Source organism: Galleria mellonella, unplaced genomic scaffold (assembly GCF_026898425.1).
Source record: "Galleria mellonella isolate WM207_F2 unplaced genomic scaffold, CSIRO_AGI_GalMel_v1 utg146, whole genome shotgun sequence".
NCBI lineage: Eukaryota > Metazoa > Arthropoda > Insecta > Lepidoptera > Pyralidae > Galleria > Galleria mellonella.
In genome coordinates this window covers 3,434,737-3,451,460 of record NW_026441999.1, presented here as the reverse complement: position 1 = coordinate 3,451,460, position 16,724 = coordinate 3,434,737, and the positions used below count along the sequence as shown (strand labels likewise).

Here is a 16,724-nt window from a genome sequence, read left to right as displayed (position 1 = left end):
CTGGTGCATCATAATGATATCATATATTGTAATAAAGGACAAAACATCAACATTATTTACTTATATTCTTACTTTATGCCTGATATATGTATCATATAATCTTTCTTCTCATTTGATACAAGGTATATTTCTTCATCAGAGGGCATATGAGTGTCAAAGTCATTGTCAAAAACAGCTGGAAGCAGCTGGCGCGTCTGATAATCCTCTTGGTTTAAAAAAGATTTCACATCATTATCTCTTAATTGCTTTTCCTCCTGAAATTGATGAATATTTGTTGGTGCATTTTTCTCACCTTTGAAATGAGACTGCCTATGCTTCTGCAAGTAGTTTGTAGAGTTAAATTTACTCTGACATATGTCACATTGTATGGTGGCACCTCTGTGTTGTCGTTTTACATGCTCAGCTCGACGTGATGCAGACAGGAACCTAGCGTCACATTCTGGACATTCATATGGCTTCTCCCCTGTATGTATACGTGTATGATACAAGAGTGATTCCTTTGTAACAAAGTTTCTATTGCATATATTACAATTAAATTTCTTTTCTCGAGTATGTTTGACTATATGAGCCTTCAGTCTGCTCTGTGCCCAAAACTTCTTTTTACACCATTTACATTCATGCCCCTTATAATTACCATGCTCAAACTGTATATGAACACGTAATGAGACTTTCTGTGTGTATTTCTTGTTGCAATAATCACATGTAAACTTTGCTTCTGATGGAGAAGCCCTAGTTTTGCTACCACACACATTAAACTCTATGTGCTTTTTAAATGTATTTTTGCTTTTGTATATCCTGCCACAGTCCTGGCACACGAATCTCAAATGGTGACCCATTTCATGTATTCGTAATGTGTTCCGATTGTGAAATGTCTTACCACACTCACTGCAGACAATACTACAATGACTCTCCTCTTTGTGAGCATGTAAATATGATAATGACCCATATTTTCTTGGGCATTCTGTGCATTTGAATACTTTCGGAGCATGAACTCTTATATAATGGCTTCGTAATTTCCAAATTCCAGGATAAACTTTTAGACATTCCTTACATTTTATAGTTTCCTGGTCATTTTTATCATAAATCATATCTGAAGTTGGGATTGCAAATTGAGATTTTTCTTTTTTTGTTCTAACATCTTTTTTTATGCTTTGAGGACATAGTTCCAATTCTGACTTGTCTTCATTATTAAGCAATGACTGGTATCTTCGTAAAGCTGCACTTGTATTACATACTGGTCTTTTATTGTCATAATGTTGGTTATTAACAAATGTTTCTGTGTTTACAGACACAAAAAGTGTTTTACAATTTACTTGATCTTCAATTGTATCATCGATATTTTCTTTTAAACTACTTAGTACCTTACAGAGTAACTCTGAGTTTTTTTTGCTGAGTTTCATAAATGTATAGCTGTTGATTGCAGACTGTGTGCATTTAGTACACAGTGCTTCAAATGTGGAAATATAGCTAAGTACCTGAAACATATATAGAATACATTTTTTATTTATCCTCCACAAAATACTCAGTAATGACAATAACATTTTGGTATCTCAATTCATATATACAAAATTGGCCTATTTTTGGCAAAGATTTTATATTAGAAGACAATCTAGAGGTGTAATTAAAAGGTTTGTTATGTTCTTATTCTTTATACAACTTAGACACAGAAAAAATCTGATTGTGCCTATATTTCACATCCTTATGGCCAATAATGTAATCGGTCATAAGGATGTGATGGGAATAAGGACAGTGGATATCATTAGTGTAAAAGTGAGTTTGTATATTTGTATGTTATCTTATAGCACCTTAACAGCTTAAACAAATACTATCAAATTTGATATATACTATATGAGATGGAGATTTTTATGTGTGTTTGTGAATTTGTATACCTCGATAGATGAGGTTGATCATAGAGGACTTATCTTGTTTTATCATCCATTGTTATGTACCATCCATTGTTATGTACCTATGTATCACAAAATAAATGAAATGAAATGGAGAAGGGGCTAGTCTACTTTTTATACTGGACAGTAAGCATATCCTGGTCACGCGAACGATATTGCGGGTAAAAGGTAGACAATAAATATTACTTACTTCATTGCCTAAAACGGTTAAAAGTACATCAGACATTAATAGATTGTTCTGAGTCTGATTGACATTAATTATAACCTCGTTGTCAGGAGAAATTGCTTTATCATTTATAGTTTCAAAGCATAAGCAACAAAAATCACTGCTCCTTGATAATATTTTTCTTAGTACATGATTTAACGTCATCTGTAAAATAATAAAATATATTAACTAGTAAGCATATGAAAATGTAAGCTTTAGATTGTTTTAAGAAAACTTATCTATCAGTTATCACCTTAATTAGCCTTTTCACAAAATGAAGAAATAAAATGACCAAAATATATGTATACAAATACCTTAGATTATTTACACAGATTAGAGAGACTATGTTTAATAAAAAAATATATAAAAAAAGTTGGAACCACAGAACACTTTAGAAACTCGAGTGTAAAAAAAAGGTCAACTTTTAGTCAGCTAAACGTCAAATTTGCTGACACCACAGATTAGAGTGACCAGTGGCTGACACACTTAGGAATATGGAATTTTTGCTGACACAAATTTTTTTAATAATAACTTATATTCTGAAATCTTTGATGAAAACCTATAAAAACGCACGTTTTTCTGTGTTGCAAGTAATTATTTAAAAATATCCCAAATTTTTTAATTAGAATTGGGAAGAATTTTTTACGGCTTAGAAAAGTATCACGTAATATAACGTAGTTATTATTTCTTAATCTATGGTCGTAGCAATAACTTTATGTGTTATCTGTCTATATAATATTGACATTTTGTGTGTCATGCAAAACTGCAATAATTGACAGTGACATTTGACAATGCAGTGCATTCTGCATGCGTGCATGAGTGTAATTAAAATGAAACTAAATATATGACTGAAATTGAATATTAGTGTACTTTGACTGAACCTTAAGTTTTATTTTCATTTTTCGAACTGTATATAGATATCTACTTTACAAGTTTTTTTTTGTGAGTGCTTTGAGTTCTATACTTTAGTACCTTAAAAAAGAAACTATAAGGTAAGCCAATAATTCATCATTTTCTTATTTATTTAACATTAGAAATATAATGTTGTGAGAATTTCGACGTCTTTTCGATTATTAAATTAACTAATTATTGTTTCATTATAATGATTTACATAATTAAAAATTATCAGCGATTTCATCACGCAAATGCCTCATTATTCAGTAGGATAGCGGTGTTAATAAATTAATAAGTAGGTACCTACTTATATGTAAGAACACAGTTACTAAATTACTTCATTTGGTACCATAACCTAAAACAATAAATTGATAAACCACATCTAATATATTTTTTTTTTTTGCAAAGGGGTCTTGTGGCCCCATTATTAACAATCTATTTTGTCAATTCGACATTCACACGGTCACTCCTCGAAATCATAATGGTTAATTTGTAGTCATGATGTACCAAGTAATCTGGCTTTATTCTCATCTCACTGCTATCCTGCCAGCATATACCAATAAAAAAAAATAACAATAAATTTTAATTCAACGAGAATTATTAACTTTATTGCATTGTAGCTATGACCCTTTATTAGGCTAAGCTTGACTCATAAAAGGAAATACTTAATAAAAATATATAGATATATGTACTTTCTTAATAATATTCAACTGTACTTATTTCATATGTACATATACTGTCATAATTTTTTTCTTTTTTTAATTTAAATTTAGTAATAATAAATAGATTAAAATAAACCCCTTTTGGAATACCTTTAGTGAAGTACTTAACAATTTGAAACACTATTGTATATTCAGCATCATAATATTCTAAAAATAAATATTATGAAATTTTTTTAATGACCTATGAAGATTCTCGTTCATAATCCTATATTTAGTTTAGTTTATACATAATTTGACACATGGATTCTCGAAATTCTTGAACAGATATCAAGAGTATTGTTGGCTCTCATTTATTTCTTCTTACTTTGTATTTAAGGCAAAGGAAAAAACATCTTACTGATATAACAAAATCATAATTAAACAATATTAGTACATTAAATATATTTAAAAAAAAAAAGAGAGGGTCTTAATAAGCCTAATAGATATCAAAACAAATTACCAATATGGATGCAATTTTAAATTTGTGTTTCTGAAGGTGTAATTTAAATAATAAGAGTTTTCCAATTTCCAAAATTATTTTTTAGCCTTTTGTTTTTATATGCGACATAAGAAAAAGCTAAAAAAAATTAAAGGGCAGGAATTAATGTGATCATTTAGGTTAAATATCCGTAATAATATTATGAATGTGAAAGTATTGTTTGTTTGTTACTTCTTTAATGCCATGAAGATTTAACCAATCATTAATATAGTATGTGTTAATATACTATATGCAATGTAAAAGGGCATAGACTATTTATTCCTGTCCATTAACTGATCCCAATCATGTGGACAAAGTCACAGGTAGAAGCTAGTAAAATGATAAATCATGCAAAGGGAAGTTACTTAAGATAATATATGATCATAATATCTACTCAATTCAGATTGATCAATCAACATTATAATATGAAGATCAAAGGTCAATGTCCCTTTTATCTGCAGTGTCCATGAATTATTGTTTACATATATAGTCCAATGTATAATATGTCATTAGTACATACAATATCAGTTTAAAATAATGCTAATAATGAGTTAGTTAGCTGTATAACAATTTTTTATACAACTTAGAATGACAACAAGCTAATACATATATACGAATAGTATACTATTGTATTGCTTCTGCTTCATGACTATAACAAAAAATGTTAATATTACTATTCCTACACTACTATATTTAACAATTAAATAAACAAACAAATTGAGAGCCCATGGGATGGAAAGTGGTAACCGTTGTCTATAGACATGAACAGTATCATGTATGTACATGTTATGTAACAGAGTATACTGTATCATTCATGATACCCTTTGTGTGTTGCCATTCCTGAGTACAAAGGTGTAAATCCCCCGTATCCTTTAATTTCATTGCCATATTCCGTCCTTTAAACTGAAACACAGCTATGCAAACCCTGATTCATGACAGTAACACAAATGGGAATCAGGGCCCTGATGTTGCAGTTGTCCATAAATTACAGTAGTTAATCATTAAACATTAGGCAGTTTGTGTGCTTGTTTGCCACCTTCATGGTATAAAAATAGAGTATAGTAGAGTTGTAATAACAGGTCAAGATCACAGAAAAAAAAAGCAAAATTGAAAAGAGTAAATAATGAAATTTTTTGTTTATTTGTAATAGATAAACTTAAAGAACATGTAACTGTTTTTAAAAATTCTTTCATATGTATACATTAGCAGCGAGTAACATGAACTATATTTTATTTAAAAAAAAATATGCTTCACACTGTCAGAGTTGCTAGTCATATATATATATATATATATATATATATATAGATAGATAGATATGTGGGAGGAAGGGATTATTAGTAATGCGGACTACAAGTTCCATTGCTAGTAAAAAGCTTTCAGGTCGATCTCCACATAGTCCCCACTGAAAACCATTGTGCTTAATCCCAGATGTATTTATCACGATAGGCTTACTGACCTGTCTTTTCATTCTCACTTATCATCCCTCACTGGTGGCCAGCGTATACCATTAGCGCGGGTGGTTTGCCATTCCATTATCATCCATTAAAATATATATATATATATGTTTACATCAATATATACACCTTTGTAAATAATAACGTTTCTTATGTACTAACCCAGTTTAAGTTCGTAGTATTTTAATAACAATAACATGTTGTTGTGTTCATTAAATGGTAAATAATATTATGAATTGTCACAAGACTTGGCTATTGAATTGGCACTCATATATATATGTATGCATATATGTGTATTATTTAATAAATAAACCTGTAAATGTAAGTACAAAATCTGAGTATTCGACTGATTTATCAAACAACAAAAACCTTACTCTCCTATTCATGAAAAGGTCAAACTTCTCATAAACCTATTTTTAGCTACTGAACTGTTTTGTTTCTTTCTCTCTCTCTATTGTGTTTTTTTTTAATCGATGATAATGGAATAGCGAGCCCGCCTGCACAGGGGGGAAAGGGATTGTTAGTAGTGGAAACTGAGAATCCTATTGCTAGCAATATACCCAACCAGGTCGACCTCCTCGCGGTTCCCCCTGGAAACTATCATGGTTAATGATGAATTCACCATGATGAGCTAACTGGCCTGTTTTCATTCTCATCTGTCACCCTTCACTGGTGCTCCGCCAGCGTATCCCGTTAGCGCAGGCAGGGTTACCATTCCATTTTCACCCATCAATAAAAAAAAAGCCCGCCCGCACTAACAGTGTACACTGGCGGGGCACCAGTGAGGAATGATAAATGAAGATGACGCATGTCAGTTAGCCCATCGTAACGAATTCACTAATTAATCGATCACGACGGTTTCCAGAAGGAACCGCGAGGAGGTCGACCTGATAGGGTATATTGCTAGTAATAGGGTTGCTAATCCCCATTTCTAACAATCCCTTTCCTCTCTCTCTATTGTGCTAAATTCCTAGTTTGAAAATGGCAAAACAGTGTAATGTTAAAATGTGTTTGTAGAAAGGTTTTAGTTTATATAAATAAGGGATTTACTGTTTATAAGTTTAGAGTATTTAAATTTTGCATATAATTATGGTTTTATATTTCTTCAGTCATGTTTAATGAAAAAGAAAAACAAGACATGCTACGTCTTTTTTTAAACCAGTCAAGTTGTATGCATAATTATTTAGAATCCGAAACGGGTAATATTTAACGCAACTTGAATGGTAAACAAAATGATGGTATCTCTCTTATGGAGTGTTTATTTTTAATGGATTAAAATAGTACCTATACTCTAACTGCAAATGGTAATAATGTAGAATGGTGTCAATGTAGAGAATCAAATGGTCTATCGTGCAAATTCATTAGTAATTAACCACCCTGTCAGGTCGTCCTCCACGTGGTTCCCCCTGGAAACCATCTAATTCTAGTTGCATTCATCAGGATGGGCTAACTGACCTGCTTTCATCGTCATTAGTCATCTATCACTGATGCCCCACCAGTATATACCGATAGCGCAGAAGGGATTATATATATATATATATATATATATATATATATATATATATATATATATATATATATATATATATATATATATATATATATATATATATGTTTGTATTACTCTATTTATTTGTGTTTACATTATACATGTATGCATTTCCGAATCTTTTTAAATAACATACTTCTATCTTGTTATTTAGTACCTATGGTGTAAGCTCTTTCTAGTTTTAGACTAGATGGCGTTGTGTGACATGCCAAAGAATATTTATTTATTCGGTTTATGGGCGTAAAGGTACCACGCCCACATAAATAACTCATAAGATATATAAATCTTAGATATATTTATATGTTATGCACTGGTCGTTGTGCCAAAAGTTTTAATGACCGTCACTATTTGTATTTTAATATTATGACTGCAATTTATTATTGCAACGTGTGATCGGTGAATCAGATCATTTGACAAATTATGTTTAGGGATACCGACGTATATCATGCTGTATTTTGAGGACTTCCCGATTCGTTTCCTTTTTTTTTTGTATGTTACGCGATTACGTAGTCAAAATTGGTCTGACTTTTTGAAACTGTTACGCGATTGCGTCGTCAAAATTGGTCTGAATTTTTTGAAATTATGTTACGCGATTACGACGCTATAATTGGTCTGAATTTTTTGAAATTATGTTACGCGATTACGACGCTATAATTGGTCTGAATTTTTTGAAATTATGTTAAGCGATTACGACGCTAATAATTGTCCGATTTTTTTGAGACTGTTACGCGATTACGTCGCTAAAATTGGTCTGAAATTTTATGAGACTGTGTTACGCAATTACGTCGCTAAAATTGGCCTGACTTACGAATCATATAAAAAACGACGTAATCATATAAAACAATCCGTATTATGATTACGTCGTCAAAATTAGTCTGACTTTTTTAAAATGGGTTACGCGATTACGTTGCTAAAATTGGGTTAATTTTTTTGAGACTGTGTTACTCAATTGCGTCGTCAAAATGAGTCTAACTTTTTTTGGGACTATTTTACACGATTCGCCAAAATTGGTCTGAATTTTTTAAAATTGTGTTACGTGATTACGTTGACAAAATTGGTATGACTTTTATTTAAGACTGTGTCACTCAATTGCGTCGTCAAAATTGTCTGACTTTTTTGCGACTGTTATGCAATTGCGTCGCCAAGTTTGAACCTATTTTAACAATTATTTTTACAATAGTTAGAATTTGCTTCCGTGATAGTCTCATATTAATTTTGTGGCAATTGAAGTGGTGGTATATCATTGGAAAACAAAATTACTTGTTAATTGAAGCCTTTTGAAATTAATTCTGCAATTCAAATTCAAATATTTTTAAGCTAATGTTTCTACGAAACACGTGGGAACACCCAATTGTTTATTAATGTGTTATCATAGTGACATGGATATTGTGTCGCTGTTTTTTTTTTTCCTTTTTTTAATACAAAATGTATTTTTTTTTTGTTTAGTTATAATAAATTGCATTAATATTTTGTTTAGTTATAATAACTTGTATAAAAAAAATGTAGACAATGGCAACTCCGTTAATTTATGCTCCATAGAGCAAAAGTTTGTCCTTCATTTTGTCACCTCGAAAATTATATAGAAATTATTATCAAAATTATATAGAATTGGGGCTTTAGTTTGTATATTTATGAAGGGTATTGTTGTGATTAGGTATAGATTGCACTCCAGATATCCTTCATACAAGTCCGTAAACAATTGATAAATGTGTTTCAAGTGAATTCGTGAACATATTGATAAAATGGTAAGATTGGAGGTGTGGTTGCGGAGGTGTGTATCGATTACATTTTCCGAAAAAAATCTCAATTTTATATTGTTGTATTGGTTACAAAAATACAACAATGTTAGAAAAAAACACACCAACCTTCAAGAAAAGAGCATCATCATCATCATATCAGCCTTTAACTGACCATTGCTGATCATAAGAATAAGGGGAAACCCTTAGGAGGGGTTTCCCAGTATTTGTCACGATTGACAGGCGAATTGGCAACCGTAGTTAGGCTTTGAAGATATTTTAAGAGGGACGCTGCTGCCTATCCCTCGCTCTCCCTTAGTCGCCTCTTACGACACCCACGGGCAAGGAAGGGGTGGCCTATCCTATGCTGGGACCACACGGCAAGAAAAGAGCATATTTCTGCTTAAAAAGCCGGCAATATACCTACAATTTTGACTTATGTTGTGGGTGTTCATGAGCGGCGGTAGTCACTATCAGGTGAACCGTATCCTCGTCTGCCCCATAATACTATGGCACTTTCTTCCACGCCCAACCACTCTTTGGAATGAACTTCCAGCAGCAGTATTTCCGAACCGATACGACAACATAACCTTCAAGAAAAGAGCATATTCCTGTTTAAAAGGCCGGTAGCACACCTGCAATGCCGTTGGTGTTGTGGGCGATCATGGGCGGCGGTGTTCACTTACCATCAGGTCGCATGCTCGTTTGCCGTATGTGTTATAAAAAAAAATATATAAATAAATACGAATACTCAGAGCTCGTCTTTTTCTTTATTACGATAATTTGTTGTAGTAGCATAACATGATACCCACGATTCTAATTTCGCTTAGTCTTTCTGTAATTGGCGCAACGCATCATAAGGGATCATAACACAAATTTCGCAATGTCGATGTTTTGCAGTGACCACAACGTATTGTGAATTATTTTTTTTTTTATACGACTTAGAATGGCAAACAAGCTGACGGCTCACCTTATGGAAAGTAGTAACCGTCGCATATAGACATGAGCAGTATCATGTACATAACAGAGTATACTGTTTCGCCCATGATACCCCCCATGCGTTGCCATTCATTATTTTTCGCCCAATGAGCGTTTTTGATAATTTTTAGCGTAGCATAATTTAGTGTTAATATTACTTTGACTGTTATATAAAGAAACCGTTAAATATAAATATACCACTAAAACTTTACACTTCACATTTTGTTTTGGAATTTTTGAAATACATTTTGGCCATCATAATCAAAATTTTTAGTAACAATTTAATAATAATATTATTGTAGGGGTTACGTTTTAGATCGTTAGCTTAAGAACTTTTTTAATAATCAGTTATAATTATAGAAAATTGTTGAATTGTTTTTGAGAATTAACAAGTAATTGCGTCGTTGCCACACTTCAATAAGCTAATGTTACGATCAAGGGATGACTAATAAATAGGTATATGTATATATTTTAGTTACAATATATGGTATACTGGACCAACAACGTGGATTTACGTGAATTGACAGGGTACAGAGGAATAACATCTGAGTCCTTAGGAATGGCAACGCATGGGGGATATCGTAGGTGAAACAGTATACTCTGTTATGTCCATGGTACGGCTCATGTCTATAGGCGACGGTCACCTTTTTCCATCAGGTGGGCCGTCAGCTTGTTTGCCATTCCAAGTTGTATAAAAAAAAAGAATATGTTAAAAGACTGTTATCCAAAAAATAATAATGGATAATAGACTTTTAACATATTCGAAAATAGATATCCGACCGATATGGGTGATATCGAATGATGACCGTTTTTCCGCCGTCAATGTCCACAGGAACCCAATATATAGATATCGGATCGATATCCATATTACTCATGCCCGTTATGAACGTTCATAAAGCCTATCAGCGTGTCAATGTAGTTCTTATTATTTATTGAACGACGGGAGTGTAGCGTCTATCTTGATGTTTATTCTAATAGTAGGGATCGCAAAGTCTAGACAATAGGTAGTATTTCAAGCAGTCGTTTGATAAATTAGCTACTTATATGTATTATCGTTATCCGTGTATACATTTTACACAAGTCATTACACTTAGTCGCGATAATCATCGTAAATCAGTAGTTATGTTACATACTTTCATGCTTTAGTCAAGATTGATAAGTGTCACTATGTATCTTTGTACGATTTCCTATTAAGTATGTAAAAACTCCAGCTTTATAGTTCCGGCATAGAATGGGCCGCCTTGTTCCTTTCCCATGAGTCTTGTAAATGGCCGAGGGATGGGCAGCAGCGTTCCTCTTAAAACATCACACAAGCCTAACTGCGGTTGCCAATCCGTCTGCCAAGCGTGGCAACTACTAGCGAAACCCTCCTCATGGAAGAGGCCTATGTTCAGCAGTGGACAGTTCAGGTCGACCTCCATACATGAAATTTTTTCTAAGGGGCCCCTTAGTGCCCCGCCAGACTAGCTCAATAATTCAGGCAAGGTTACCAATCTATTTTAATGCATTAAATAAATATCAGTACTTAAAAAAGTATAAATAAATACAGTTTTAAATATACATAGGATAGTTGATTGCTCTAGATGGCATTTGCATATAATACTGGTTTGCTCCCTTTTAATTAAAGTTGCTCTCCCCGTCCGAAATTAATCTGATGTCAATTGCTAGGGCTTCTGACAAATTGGATATGTAGTTTAATGGAAAATTTATTTACTAGATACTGAACACGATAGACTTTGTGATATTTAAAAAGATAAGTCATAATTTATAAAAAAAAATCTTAATTTAAGAAAAATAATCATATATATTTTTCGTTTCTATGGCCAATTATTATCAATAATAACTTGTACGCACTCACACAAGTTATTGTTTTTGGCGTTGCGGGCAAATTTTCCAATGTTTTTGTCTCTAAAAATCTAAATCAGATTTATACGAATATTTATAAAAATCGGTCCATCGATTTTAGAGTGATTCACTTACTGACGAACTGTCCACTGTTAAACATAGGCTTTTCCCATAGGGTGGGGGGGGGGGGTTACCAGTAGTTGTCATGCTTGGCAGGCGGGTTGTCAACCGAAATTAAACTTTGGTGCTGTTTTAAGAGGGTCGCTGCTACCTATCCATCGACCATTAGGATTCCATAGTCACGACGTCCAAGGGAAGGGAACGGGTGGTCCATTCTATGAGGGGATTATACGGCTATAATATAATAGTAAATATGAAAATGATATTCCATTAATAAATTATCGAGTGAAGTAGTTTAACCGAGACACACTTTGTTTTTATGTAGGTATATCGACGTACTCGTGTAATTGATATCTCCATCTATATCTGTGATCTCTTTGGCACTGATGAATAGGCTTGTCAACCGTTCTTCATAATTCTATTCTATGTAACGTTTCCTACTTTATTTTTAGATAGAAGAAATTTTGTGTCTCTTGTACAACACACAAACGTGTTGGCAACTACAGCTTGAATTTGGTGATGCTTTAAGAGAGACGCAGCTGCCTATCCCTTAACTTTTAAGTTCCCTTTGGAATTCTATATCGGGATTACACGGCGAGTACAGTGAAAACCTTAGCGGATGTCACATTTTCATGGGCCACCTCTTCCTTTTTTGTGGGTGTCGTGAGAGGCGATTAAGGAAATTGAATGGTCGATGGATGGGCAGCAGTTGCCCTCTTAAAACATCACCAAAATCTAACTGTCAAGATTGGCAACTACTGGCAAATCCCCCTTATGGAGGAAGCCTATGTTCAGCATTCAGCTGATGTAATGAATATGTACTTGAAAAACGAACGAGGGAATTATTGTTTCGGTGGTTTTGAATTTTACCCGACTGTCAAAAATGAAGAATATTTTTTTCACTTCATTGCGATGCTTATCATTTATTATCTCTCTCTTTAACAAATAAATAATGAGTCAATTCATCGAGACACGTGCCATCTCATTCAAGACTAGCTCTATTTATATACAGTTTTAACCTTTTGTATGGTACTATGATTACTTTTAGCCGACTATTAGAGATTAGTATTGTTTAATTCGTCGCACATTGGTGTCAGTTTTAGTAGTGAATGAATTTTAATAGTAAATAACGAGTTTAATTTTAGTAATTTACCAAGTGAATTATGAAGAATTTAACCGTTCTCTGGAGGAAGCTGATTGACGCTGTCCATAAAATTGGTAAAGTGCTCTGATTGGTAGTTTCCAACTGGTGTATTTACTGCTACATAGTTGGATGTGGACCGAGCATCCTAATATTGATGCCAGCCCTAACTCACTGATGTTTTCGATTCCATATTTGAATAATTTCAAATGTGATCGTCACTTGTTTTGTGCTCCGGGAGGCACGTACAGTCGTCATCTGACAAGGCGCGTCAGTGACCTTCGTGTATAAATAATTAGTCTACGAAATTCGTGACATTAGAGGGCGCCATCCTCAAACGAATTGTAGTACTGTATAACCGTCCCGTGTTGGGGGGAAAGGGATTGTTAGTAATGGAGACTGAGAATCCCATTGCTAGCAATATACCCAACCGGGTCGACCTCCTCGCGGGTCTCCCTGGAAACTATCATGGTTAATTCCTGATGAATTCATCATGATGGGCTAACTGGCTTGTTTTCATTCTCATCTATCACCCTTCACTGGTGCTCCGCAAGCGTATACCGTTAGCGCAGACGGGGTTACCTTACCATTTTCACCCATAAAAAAACATGTCTGATTCCACAGCTTCGCCCTTGTAAATTATGATAAAAATCTTATAGTTATTTTGGAAATATATTTCATGTACAGAATTGACCTCTCTACAGATTTATTACAAGTATAGATAATAATAACAACTTAAACTTAACTTAAAACACTGCAATATGCTTGTAATAAGTAAATGTTTTTGTTTATCGCTTGACAAGTTAATTGGCAATTAAGTAATGCAAACACACACGAGTACAAACTTTGATAGGACTTTGATTTGACTTCGAGCGCCTTCTCGGCTTACGATATTTGAATGGTTTATTTTTAACTTGTTGACATTTCCGCATAGTGAATAAAATTGTCATCATCAGCCTTTAACTGTTCACTGTTGGGGGGGGGGGGGTTGTTAGTAATGCGAACTACCAGTCCCGTTGCTAGCAATACACTCCGTCAAGTCGACCTCCACGTGGTCCGCCCTGGAAATCATCATGCTGAATTCCACGTGTATTTATCACGATAGGCTAACTGACCTGCTCTTTCATTTCACTTATCATCCCTCACTGGTGTCCCGCCGGTGTATGCCGGCGGCGCGGGCGGGGTTGCCATTCCATTATCGTCCATTAAAAAAAAAATTCCTATTGCTGAATATAAACTTCCTCCTTGTGGGGTTTTGCCATTAGTTACCACGCTTGGCAGGCGGATTGGCAACCGTAGTAAGGCTTTGCAGATGTTTTAAGAGGGACGCTGCTGCCCATCCCTCGCCCTCTATTAGTCGATTCTTACGACACCCACAGGAAAGGAAAGGGTGGTCTATTCTATGCCGGGACCACACGGTCAAAATAATAAATAAATTTGTTTTAAAGCAATAAATTTGTTTTAAAGAAAAAAAGTATTATTTTTTTATCAAAAAGTAAAATAAAAACAAGAATAAAATTGAAAGAAAAGAAATAGTTGTTTATGAATTTTGCTTTTTTTTTCCTTTAATAATAAATATAGTAAATAATAGTTTTTGCTCAAGCATAAATACGGCGCAGACTTAAAGTAATTGCATACATTTACTAACTCGACCTTCGACCTTTATTAGGTCATCCGTACGTCTCTTGTGAGGAAGGTCCTCACGCTTAACGCTTTACTCTGTTCTTAACGTTAAATACTCATAGTTTATATAATTTATTTATTTATTTACACATACACATTACACATACATATATACATAGAGCATATGCCTTTTTAAAAGGCCGGCAGCACACCTGCAATGCCGTAGGTGTTGTGGGTGAGCATGGGCGGCGGTAGTCACTTACCATCAGGTGAGCCGCATGCTCGTTTGCCCCCTGTGTTGTAAAAAAAAATACACTAAAGAAACTTTTCATTTAAATAATCTCATTAATTAAATACAATCGCCCTTTAAGAAAAATAATATAAATTATACATATTACATATAAAAAAACAACATAATAATGAAGATTATACAATTATATAAAAACATTACTATTTTACATTTACATAAACTAGTTTAAGTCTAGATAATTCTACTAATCTCCTACTACTATTATAAATGTGAAAGTGTATGTGTGTGTCTGTGTATCCTTCCTTTCTTGTAAGTGTTGTAAGAGGCGACTAAGAGAACTTAAGTAGAAGAATAGGCAACAGCGTCCCTCTTAAAACATCCCTAACAGCTTTACCGTGATTTAAAACCTGCCTGCCAAGCGTGGCAATAGTAGTTGCAAAACTCCCCTTATAAGGATGGCTTTTGTTCGTCAGTGAACGGTTATCGGTTGAAATGAATGAATCAGGGATGTAGACAGCCATAAAAAATCCCATGGGAAACATAAGATAAGCATATCTCCTACATTTATATAATTTGCTATATTTAAAAAAAAATGTACCTATAAGCTTAATTAGTACTCATACATTTTCCTCCTATAAATTTGTCTATGCCCTTTGATCTTTATTATCTTAGAACAAACGTGATTGTGGGCAATTGGCTTATGTAAAGAGGTAATTAGATTATTTATATATAATATGTAACACTATATATGTATATATATATATATATATATATATATATATATATATATATATATATATATATATATATATATATATATATATATATTATTGCACTTGAACAAAAGATACAGCGTTTAGTTTAACAACTTGTTAGCAAGTATGACATTTGTATAATAATACTAGCTAACTCAGCAAACGTTGTTTTACCACATACATTATTTCGAGAACTATACATGAAAATTTATCGTACTACAATTATTATATTCGATTGCCATCTTGCAATCCTATTGCGGCATATAAAAATCGCGATTAAAAAACAGTTGATCGTAAAAGCGTGAAAATTGGAATTTGTATGTATTTTTCAATGCTAAATCATAATAAAATAAAAATAAAAAAAAATTACAAAAAATAAAAATATTTAAGAGTAGCTCGCCCTTATCATTGAGGGGTATGAAAAATAGATTTTGACCGATTCTCAGACCTACTTGATATTCACACAAAATTTCATAAAAATCGGTAAAGCCGTTTCGGAGGAGTTTGGTAACAAAAACCGCGACACAAGAATTTTATATATTAGATAAGGGGGATAGTATTTGGGATGGAGAAATCATAAAATCGCGCGTAGGATCTAGTTCTATATAAATTATCCCTAGTAAAATGTACCCCTAAAATTTAAAATCGATTCATAGATTGTAACTTTTTATTTTTTTCTATTTTTTATTGGAGCTGTATAAAACTGCTCCACTTTGCACAGTATGCATTCTTGTTTGCTTTATTTTTGTAAATTTCCGTCTGTGATTTTGTTTAGAATATATATATTCTAAACTGAAACTTATAATCATCGTGTGTATTATGTTTCAATTAATTTTTTCAATTTATTGCTATAAAAAATATATTTTTTTTATACAACTTAGAATGGCAAACAAGCTGACGGCCCACCTGATGGAAAGTGGTAACCGTCGCCTATAGACATGAGCAGTACCATGGACATAACAGAGTATACTGTTTTGCCCATGATACCCCCCATGCGTTGCCATTCCTGAGGACTCAGGTGTTATTCCTCTGTACTCTGTAAATTCACGCTATATCCCACCCTTCAAACCGAAACACAGCCATGCAAACAC

The 16,724-nt window shown here is 33.4% G+C and overlaps 2 protein-coding genes across 3 annotated transcripts in view; one reads left to right on the top strand and one right to left on the bottom strand.

The window, feature by feature from the left end:
* Positions 1 to 4: 4 nt before the first annotated feature.
* Positions 5 to 2,676, bottom strand: LOC113523234 (zinc finger protein 814-like). 2 transcript variants are annotated; one of them, XM_026909117.3, is made up of 3 exons: positions 2,363 to 2,676; positions 2,095 to 2,274; positions 5 to 1,475 (listed from the first exon to the last, which is right to left on the bottom strand). In XM_026909117.3, the coding sequence occupies exons 2-3, from the start codon at positions 2,272 to 2,274 to the stop codon at positions 69 to 71; spliced, it is 1,587 nt and encodes a 528-aa protein (XP_026764918.2). In that variant the 5' UTR covers positions 2,363 to 2,676; the 3' UTR covers positions 5 to 68. The 2 variants fall into 2 exon arrangements, with proteins under 2 accessions (XP_026764918.2, XP_026764919.2); XM_026909118.3 differs by having other exon boundaries at positions 2,424 to 2,676.
* A 240-nt stretch (positions 2,677 to 2,916) lies between these two features.
* LOC113523217 (glycerol kinase) overlaps positions 2,917 to 16,724 on the top strand; it is a 52,777-nt gene continuing 38,969 nt past the window's right edge. The window contains exon 1 of the mRNA XM_026909098.3: positions 2,917 to 3,101. The gene's annotated coding sequence lies outside the window, so the exon portion shown is untranslated. The remainder of the gene's footprint in view (positions 3,102 to 16,724) is intronic.

Bases quoted from the DNA above. Each gene is read 5' to 3' on its own strand.
- LOC113523234 (XM_026909117.3), bottom strand. From the start codon at position 2,274: ATGACGTTAAATCATGTACTAAGAAAAATATTATCAAGGAGCAGTGAT. The intron at 1,476-2,094 runs GTAAGTAATATT...TATATGTTTCAG, and splicing joins TAACCGTTTTAGGCAATGAA to GTACTTAGCTATATTTCCAC.